This window comes from Benincasa hispida, chromosome 2, assembly GCF_009727055.1.
Source record: "Benincasa hispida cultivar B227 chromosome 2, ASM972705v1, whole genome shotgun sequence".
Lineage (NCBI taxonomy): Eukaryota > Viridiplantae > Streptophyta > Magnoliopsida > Cucurbitales > Cucurbitaceae > Benincasa > Benincasa hispida.
The window spans coordinates 10,184,985-10,194,794 of NC_052350.1; the positions used below are offsets into that span (position 1 = coordinate 10,184,985).

The window sequence follows — 9,810 nt, forward strand, 5'->3', positions numbered from 1 at the left end:
TTCAATAAAATAAAGTTATGCACAAAAGTATTGGTTAAAAAAAGACAATTATACATAAAACTATGTTTGATCGATGTACAAATTTGAACCCTTGAATAACTTTGTTGAAATTCATAAAATTTAAATTTAGTTTCTATTTGATCATTATGTTTTAATGTTACACTTTTACCTATTAATTTTAAGTTCAATTTCTATTCGATTTATAGATTTGAAAGTGTTTCACTTTTTTTTCCTTATCACACATGAATAATTGCACGTTTTTCTATAATTTTCATCAAATATTGAAATATTCATTTTTTTATTTGATGGTAATAAAATGGATTAATTAGTAACTAAACCATTTTTATATACTCTCCATCATCGTTAAAATTTTTAGATCATACTTTCTTGAAATTAGTCGACTATAGATTAATAACAAAGACAACAAATGAACATTAGAAAAATCTCGATGATACAAATATACAAAACTAAAACATAGGATCCAATAAAAATTTAAACTCTAAACTGAAGAATAGAAATGTAATAATATAGACATGTTGGTGCACAAACCTCATCCAAGTCACTTGCCTCTAACTGGTGCTATTATCATTCAAATAGTTTGTCCAAACTAATCTATAAGAGAACTTGCATTGATGTGGTGTCGAGCCATGTACACTCTAATGCCTCGATCACCCGTGAGATTAAAGGGTTTTAGCCATGAGCTCGAGTTTGACATTACCTTTTTTGGCGGAACGGAACGAGGTTGGCGAGGCGGACCCAAAGACTCAAAGCCTCTATTTCCTGTTTCGAGATGCGCAAATTTCCAATGTGTCCCTGAGCTTGGGCCCGTGGGGCTTGGACTACCCTCAATAGGACCAAAAGAAAATTAACTCAAAACTCACCCTCGTACGCTCTCTTTGATGCTGGGCTTATATTAACTTTTTCGAAAAGATTGGGCCTTCGATATACATTAGTGGACTTTTTTTTCTTTCCCCGCCCCCCCCCCGTAAAATTTATAGAGAAGCCGGCAGTTCCTAAAACCCCTCAAACCCTAAAACTTTTTCCCCAACATCTCTCGCCTTTCGAAGCCACTGAAGGAGAGAAACTGGGAGCGGTTCTGCGATAGTGTCTCTCTGGTTTTGGTCCCATGACTTCGACGTATCTTCTCTATGAATCTGCTTCTGGTTATGCTCTGTTTCATGCCCATGGCCTCGACGAAATCGGGCAGAACACGGAAGCCGTTCGGAGCTCTGTCTCCGACCTTAACCGCTTCGGCAAGGTCGTGAAGCTTGCTGCTTTCCACCCTTTCGAGTCGGCTCTCGATGCTCTCAAGCAGTGCAACTCTGTCTCCGAAGGTAACTCCCTCTTGGAGTCGATCTTTCGAGCAGTCGTTTGATTTTCAGTTATTTCAGGAATTTCGTATTAGTGAATGTGCTCTTTTCACCTGTTGAAATCGGGAGGTGTTTGGAGTAGTTACTTTCTTACATCATTCATGGCTAGTTTGGTTCATTGTTTCGGACATGACTTGACTGGTTCTTTTATTGTGCATTTGAAGTTAATTTAATGGTGGTGTATTTCCGCGTTCGAGCTTATTTTGATGTGTTGTTGTTTGTTAGCTTAGCCCACCAGAAGCATTTTTTTTTTTACTTAATTGTACGGAAAGGAAAATAGCTTTTAGCTTCGGTCTTGTTAATCTTGTTGTGCTAGTATAGTTCTATGTCATATTTAAAACTTTGCCTCTGTCGTGTCAGGGTCTTTGCAACTCGCATTTTTGGGTTTCAAACAATGTTGTACATGTTGGACGGGATGATTATGAAGAAAAGTACTTTTTGCTGCATTAGCGAGTAACCTAACCTCATTTCTTAACGAATGGCTGAAATGCTATAACAATCATAAGCTTGTTAGTTTGAGTCGTCTCCTGGAACTAATTTCATTATTGGTTTCTTCATGTTCTACGTCCTTGTGATTGAATCTTCAGGTTTCAACTTTCTGTTACAAATATTCTATTGATGAATGGCAGGGCTCATGACTGATGAGTTGCGGAGTTTTTTGGAAATTAATCTTCCAAAAGTTAAGGAAGGTAAAAAGGCCAAGTTTGTTTTGGGACTAGCTGAACCCAAAATTGGGTCAAACATCTTTGAAGAGACTAAAATCCCATGCCAAAGCAACGAGTTTGTTCTGGAGCTGCTTCGGGGAGTGCGTCTGCACTTTGATAAATTTATCAAGGACCTCAAGGTTTGCCAGTCCCGCTGCTTCTAGTATTTCTCTTTGGCTAGTGGGTAGATGTTTACTCACGTATGTTCCTCTTTAGAAAATTACTTCTGTTTATCTAACCATTTATTTGTATTTACAGCCAGGGGATTTGGAGAAAGCACAACTTGGTTTGGGACACAGTTACAGTCGAGCTAAAGTAAAGTTCAATGTTAATCGTGTTGATAATATGGTGATTCAGGCGATCTTCCTTCTCGACACTCTTGACAAGGACATAAATTCCTTCTCAATGAGAGTCAGGTATTTGATTAAAAATGATGCACGAGTTTTTGACAAAGCTTTACAATTTGGAAGAATTTGGTTACTGCTTTTACCTCTTTTAGGATGGGGCTTGTGGATGCTATGTTAGGGATATTTAAGTTTGTTTCTCTAGAAATCATGAGTGTTCTCTTCGTTAATTATTTCTGTTTACTTTTATGATCCAGAGAGTGGTATTCATGGCATTTCCCTGAGTTGGTGAAGATTGTCAGTGACAATTATCTTTATGCTAAAGTTGCAAAGTTTATTGAGGACAAGTCAAAGTTGGCAGAGGATGAAATCCCTGCCTTGACTGACATAATTGGCGATGAAGATAAAGCAAAGGAGATTGTTGAAGCAGCCAAAGCCTCCATGGGTACATCACTTGATTTTTTTTAAAACTAAATATATTTTCAATCTCATTCCGTTATCTGATTTGGTGACTGACCATGTTACAGGCCAGGATTTGTCTGCTATTGACTTGATTAATGTCCAGCAATTTGCACAGAGGGTGATGGATCTTTCTGAATACAGGAAGAAGCTTTATGATTATCTAGTTGCTAAAATGAATGATATTGCTCCCAATTTGGCCTCTTTGATTGGTGAAGTTGTTGGGGCCCGTTTAATTTCTCACGCTGGCAGTCTCACAAATTTGGCCAAATGCCCTTCTTCCACCCTTCAGATTCTTGGCGCTGAGAAAGCACTCTTCAGGTTTGTATCTGATGTAATTTTTCTTTTGAAATAATGGTGTATTATTTCTCTGATCCTACATCCATTTATCATTTATGAGATTTTTCATCCATTCTGAATTATTAAAACATTATTTCCTCTTTAAGACCAGGTTGCCTTGGTTCAAATTAGGAATGCTTTATCCTTGAAACTAGGTCTAGAAATGTAGCCACTTGATTCTTTAATTAATTATTTATTTATTTAATTTCTTTCTAGGGCTTTGAAAACAAGAGGAAACACTCCTAAATATGGTCTCATCTTTCATTCTTCTTTCATTGGGCGAGCATCTGCACGGAACAAAGGCCGAATGGCTCGTTATCTTGCAAACAAATGCTCTATTGCATCACGTATTGATTGCTTTGCAGGTAATTATTGCATAGCCAACCTTTGTCTAGTTTTCTATATAATACAATCGACTCCTTTTATTTACTATCATAATAAGTTATAGCTTCCAATTGCTAGTTCTGATTTATAATTTTGTATTGTCATTCAGAGAGCAGTACCACAACCTTTGGAGAGAAACTTCGTGAGCAAGTTGAAGAGCGCCTTGACTTTTATGACAAGGGAATAGCTCCTCGTAAAAACATAGATGTTATGAAAGCTGCAATTGAAAGTGCTGATAACAAAGGTATATTGAATGTGACGGCGGTGACCATTCACCTTAAAAATGGTCAACATTTGTTTACACTGTGCTTTGCTTTTATAAACCATTCTTTGACGTTGGTGGATCTCACATCCCGTTGTTCAAGTGATGCCGATGTGACAAGCAGTAAATGGAAGGAGTTTCATATTCCTTCCACCAGGAATCTATATTTGCCTCTTATTTTATTTTATATTTTTGCTTTTGGCTGATGTTTCGACCGTGTGACTAATGAGAAATAAATGGTGCAGCAACTGATATGGATGTAGAAGAAGTGCCAAGTGAAGCTTCAGGGAAGAAGAGCAAGAAAAAGAAATCAAAAGCTAATATGAACGGTGAACTTGAAGACAGGCCAAGTGCTACCGAGAACGGTGATGTTGCTAAGGATGCGAAATCAGAAAAGAAGAAAAGGAAGGAGAAACGAAAGTTGGATAGAGAAAGAGAGGAGCAGCAGGTGGCTTCAGAAATCGTAAATGGAGTAAACGGTGAGAAAAAAGAAGGCAAGAAGAAGAAAAAAAAGAAGAGCAAGGATGAAAATAAGGAGGATGCTCAGGTCGCTGCAGAAGATGGTAAGAAGAAAAAGAAGAAAAAGTCGAAAAGCGAAGATGCCGAATAGTAACATGGAGACAGATGGTTATTAATAGGTAGACATCGTTTTGTTGCTATAATATTCTAGCTGTAGAAAAGCCCTTTTGTGGCTGTTTTTGGTCTCCCATCTCTATATTTTTGTCCCTCAGCAAAACTTAACGCCAACATGCGTATGGTTGTCGCCGTGTCTTATAATCTGAACGACTTCCAGTGGAAGAAATGTATTCTACTCTAATTTTGTTGGAAGTGTGTTTTTTTCTTTTAATTTATGTTCCATCGTAGCCGAAGTTCCTCTCATCTGGCTCCAAGCCCTCCCCTGTTGTTCTGGGATTCTACATTTTGCCTTTGTCAATGTAGTAGCCTCATTTGTTGACTTGGATCGTTCGTTCTCGAATATTGCCTTTTTCTTTGAGGTTTCTGTTGGTTTAATCATTCAAAGGATTTAATTGGTTCTTAAACTTGTATTTTGTGTTTAATTTAATATGTTTCTGATAAATTCAAAATTCTTAAGCAGCTAAAATCCTTGATGGTTATAATAAATATGTTGTAGGGGTTAAATCTTTTGTATTCAAATGAGAGCAGCAGTGCAGCATATCGATCATGTTGAGGTCAATGAATCTATCACAACATGGCCCTTAGATTACAGATCATATATTGCAAGTTAGCAATTAGTATGGGTAGAAGTTAGAACGATGTCAAGATATTTTAAAAGGTGAAAGTTATGTAATATGACAAATCAACATGAATGAGAATGATTTATTTTGTTTTTTTTAAAAAAACTCTACAATAATAATAATAACAGTCAAATTCAATCCGACCATGCAATCTAAACACATGGCTAAAAAGTTAATTATATATTCCAAACACAGCTTCGATTTCTAAAATCTTAGCTAAATTTAATTGATTGATTATCATTATTAGCTGATGTGTAAAAATTCAAAGACATATATAACTTTTTTACAACTCAATTTTAACTATTTTGTATTATAAACACAATCAACTTTTACATATAAGTTGTCGTGGTAATCTAAATGAAGGGCATTATAGATGAGGTCTATTTATGTCTTCCAAAATTTCAAAATTAATATACGTTAATTTTTATTCATTTTGACAATACAAATATAACTCAACTGATATAAAACTTATAGTATCAATCTTGATTTATTGAGATTATAAGTTCGATAACCCCACTCTACATATTAAAAGAAAATACTTTTATTCATTTTTTAACGTAAAAACTCTTCAATTATTTTATTTATTTGGGTAGTTACCTAACCCTAAAGAAAGGATAACGAATTAAGAGGAAGGGACAGAAAGGTCATTTTGAAGAAAGTTAAAGGGCAGAAATGGGATAAGGTAGTATATGTTAAACTTGTTGGTATGGGGAGGCTGCTGCTGAAGTTTCAAAAGTTGGAGGTTTGGAAAAAGAGAGCAGCTTAAATCTCGTAAACCTCATTGGAGGCTCCGTAAGAGCAGACGGTTGAAGAAGACGAAGAAGAAGAAGAAGAAGAAGAAGAAACAGCCATGGCCAGTAGTTCTGGATCAGCGAGCTTAGAAGATGTCCCTTCCATCCATCTCATGACCGAGCTCCTCCGTCGCATGAAATGCGCTTCAAAACCCGACAAGCGCCTCATTCTCATTGGTAATCTTCTCTATTTCTATCTGCATTTCCATGTCCCTTCTCAGGAATTTGTCGTTGCTTTTTCTTTCATTTTCTGGTATTTCTACTCGATAGAATTCCGTCTTAGATCCACGAATTCCACCTCTTTGTGATGTTTAGATGTGGTGCTCTTTCGATGATTTGAAACTTTGGTTTCTTGCTTGAGATTTTTCTCTTGGATTGGCGTTACGCTGCGATCTCCTTTAGGTCGTCAAGTGCTTGTGCTATGTTTTTCAAAAAATTAGATCCGAGGTGGATGTGCAATGGTCGTATAGAGATTATGATTAGACTACGAGATTATGATTAGACATATAAAACAGAATCCATGATTTCTGCATCATATACTTACTCCAGCTCTCGCTACACAAATCGGCAGATTCACCTGTTTATAAACGTTCTGGTGTCTTAGCTCGTTTGTTCCTGATATCGTAGTGTTCAATCTGAATATTTTCATGAATTGCTTAAGTTTGTACGAATATTTACATGGTTGAAATGAGTTCCCCATTCTCCATTCACCAAGGGTCAGAGTGGAGAAAAGCAAAATGTAGATTATTTTCTGCTTGTAATTTCAACATCTTAATTCTCATTTCACTGCTACAACCATGGTGTCCAGCTTTCTATAGCCATGGTATCATTAAGATCTCATGGATGGTAGTCGACATACGTTCCTATTTAAGATCCTCTTTATTTTACAGGTCCACCTGGATCGGGAAAAGGCACCCAATCACCAATCATCAAGGATGAATACTGCTTGTGTCACTTGGCTACTGGTGATATGTTAAGAGCTGCTGTTGCTGCTAAAACTCCTCTTGGTGTTAAGGCTAAGGAAACCATGGACAAGGTTTTTTATTATATTATTTTTGTATGTTGCCTGACGCAGCTTTGCATTGTGTGTCATCTTGTTTCTTGCTAATATTTATTTATTTTCAGGGTGAACTCGTGTCTGATGACTTGGTTGTTGGCATCATTGATGAAGCAATGAAGAAGCCTTCATGTCAGAAAGGTTTCATTCTTGATGGATTTCCTAGAACTGTGGCCCAAGCACAGAAGGTATCAAGTTCCTTGTTTTTGTCCTTTGTATTTTTTTGCAGTGAAGTGATTCATGAATTATTCTGCTCACTCATTTTCCTAACTGCACAGCTGGATGAGATGCTAGAAAAGAAGGGTGCTAAAATTGATACGGTGCTTAACTTTTCAATCGATGACGCGATATTGGAGGAGAGGATTACTGGACGATGGATACACCCATCCAGTGGAAGGTCTTATCACACAAAATTTGCTCCTCCGAAGATTGCTGGTGTTGATGATGTAAGAAAGCTGTCTTAACCCATCCTCTCCCTGGTTCAATAACATTTTGTTTTTGATAACTAAAATTTTCAGTTGAAAAATGTAATAAGGGCTAGTTTTGTACTTCTAACACGAGTACTCAAGTGCTGCCTATAAAGAGAAACGGTTGTTTTTCTCGTCTCCGATGAGGGAAGCTTAACATTTTATTACGAACTTAATTAGAATTTGCACACAATTTCATGTTAGAGGGAGAGATTCTAGTAGGGAGAGTTACAAAAGGTCTCTCCTATTAGATATTTCACAAACTGTCAACAGCTTATTACTGAATTTTGTTGTCTGATTTGAAGGTAACGGGAGAACCTTTGATTCAACGTAAGGATGATACTGCAGCAGTTCTCAAGTCTCGGCTGGAGGCTTTCCACAAGCAAACAGAGCCGGTATGATTTCTATGCAAAATCCTTCTCTTAGCATATTTATGGTGGCACACATCACTTCTACAACTTTGTGATATTCAAATGAAATTCGTTTGTGTTTGTAGGTGATTGATTACTATTCCAAGAAGAAAATTGTGGCAGATCTTCAAGCAGAGAAGCCTCCCACACAGGTAACAGAACAGATTCAGAAACTGCTCTCATCCTAGAAATGGATGCATCATTTTTGGTCTTCACAGAAACCATTGGTGCCTTTTAACATTTATTGATGTTATATGGTCAAATCTTCCGACTTTGTTAGATAACCTCATTTGTTTTACAAACCGAAGATACACAGTGGTTGTCAACTTTTCATTACAGATTGTACTAATCCTATAAAATAAGAATAATTATCTTTCATGGGCATTTGAGTGATCCATTTGATCATAAAATTTAAATTATTAGTGCTTATCGTGTCACTGCAGATTCTTTTGGTACTGAAATTCTATGTTTTCTTGGAATCTCTTTGTTGAACAAAGTTGGCAAATAAAAATTCATGTTCTTGGTTCCCATTGCAATTGCCTTGCTTTTTGAATGGATGCTTTCAATCTGAATCACTTGCTGATTTCTGGCCAACTTTATTCCTGTTTCACACAATCTGCATCCTGCCTTGCCTTTGGTTGGGAACCGATTGGATCAGGTCATGAATAATTTTCCAAAACAAAAAAGAATCCATGCTAGTGCCATTTGAGGTCTGTTTTGAGTATGATTTTGATTTTTGCCATATTTAAAATCACGTTTTCAATTATACAAGATGAATTTATCATTTGATTTCACTTTTAAACACATTTTTTTTAATACCATTAATGTGTTTTTCAATGTGTAAAAAGTAATTATAATCATCTCAATCATATCGTGTTATTGTGTATCAAGTTTTTGTATTTGGTGATACCCTTTTTTTGTGGAGGTTGAAGTAACGTAGCTCATCTTCCTTTTAGAGTTGAAAGCAAAATTACTCACCAACAAAAAGCCCAATTTATGGTCCACATAACACATTTTTTAAATTAAATTTTGGATACATAACTTTTAGAATACTAAAAAGCTTTGGACTAATTAAATCCACTGTCCAACAATTGTTCTTACGAAAACTGAACCAAAAATTTCATTAATTAACCCCAGTTATGCCATAGTTAAATATAAAGTATTCTTAAAGAAAATGAAATAAAATTCTCAAGAGAATGGGTTATAATGGAAGATCGTTACAAAAACATTTTCAAACTCATTTGAGATTAAACATCAAGATCATTACAGAAACATTCTCAATCTAAACATCTCTCTCGATCCATGCTTTCTAAGTCGACCCTCGTTTTAATTGAATACCACGAGCGAGGCCCAAATACACCTAAACCCTAAAACTGAAGATTCGAATTTGGAGAAAAGATTAATTTACAAAAGGAAAGAAATTTATCCATCTGTAAATCGAATCTGTAAGGAATAATACTCAACCAGAAGGAATAAAATAACATAGCACAAATCAGAGAAAATTTTCAAACTTCAATTGATAGGAGTTTCCCAAAGAGAATCCCCTCCAAAAATAGGTGTATGCCGCGTAGAGCGATAAGCACACGGTATTCTTTAGTAAAAGGCGAAAGAATAGTTCGCTCTGTGCTTACCGCACGGCTGCGTAGCTTTACCAACCTCATGGATGCTCATTTTATAGGTGTTTGTGCACTACGCATCTACGTGACTTTTCGATGTGGGACGATTCGCTACGTTCATAGACTCACTCCTTCACTAGATTCCTTTTCACGATTAAATAAACTACGCCCATGATAAGCACAACCATAGCTGAAATATATCTAAGATCCGATACATTAAAAGTAATCATTTGTGTTAAATTCAGCGACAAATAACCTAGACCATAGATATTATTGTTCACCATTAAAGTTTTATTGTGGGCAAAGAGAATCGAACGAATGGTGTTTGTTAAGGAGATTTTGAAGATGCAT

At 36.2% G+C, this 9,810-nt stretch overlaps 2 protein-coding genes and 1 non-coding gene across 3 annotated transcripts; 2 read left to right on the forward strand and 1 right to left on the reverse strand.

Annotated features, from left to right (window-relative positions):
- The first annotated feature begins 1,010 nt into the window (after window positions 1-1,010).
- Window positions 1,011-4,741, forward strand: LOC120071776 (nucleolar protein 56-like). Its single transcript, XM_039024159.1, has 8 exons — window positions 1,011-1,334; window positions 2,000-2,214; window positions 2,333-2,490; window positions 2,676-2,863; window positions 2,946-3,198; window positions 3,433-3,581; window positions 3,710-3,844; window positions 4,108-4,741. The coding sequence occupies exons 1-8, from the start codon at window positions 1,127-1,129 to the stop codon at window positions 4,470-4,472; spliced, it is 1,671 nt and encodes a 556-aa protein (XP_038880087.1). The 5' UTR covers window positions 1,011-1,126; the 3' UTR covers window positions 4,473-4,741.
- Window positions 4,742-5,816: 1,075 nt separating this feature from the next.
- On the forward strand, window positions 5,817-8,280 carry LOC120070779 (adenylate kinase 4-like). Its single transcript, XM_039022663.1, has 6 exons — window positions 5,817-6,086; window positions 6,800-6,945; window positions 7,035-7,154; window positions 7,245-7,412; window positions 7,739-7,828; window positions 7,930-8,280. Exons 1-6 carry the CDS (start codon window positions 5,969-5,971, stop codon window positions 8,029-8,031), a joined length of 744 nt encoding a protein of 247 aa, XP_038878591.1. The 5' UTR covers window positions 5,817-5,968; the 3' UTR covers window positions 8,032-8,280.
- A 1,087-nt stretch (window positions 8,281-9,367) lies between these two features.
- LOC120072416 lies at window positions 9,368-9,483 on the reverse strand. The gene has a single exon (XR_005480476.1). It is a non-coding gene; the product is annotated as a U5 spliceosomal RNA (small nuclear RNA).
- Between the last annotated feature and the right edge of the window lie 327 nt (window positions 9,484-9,810).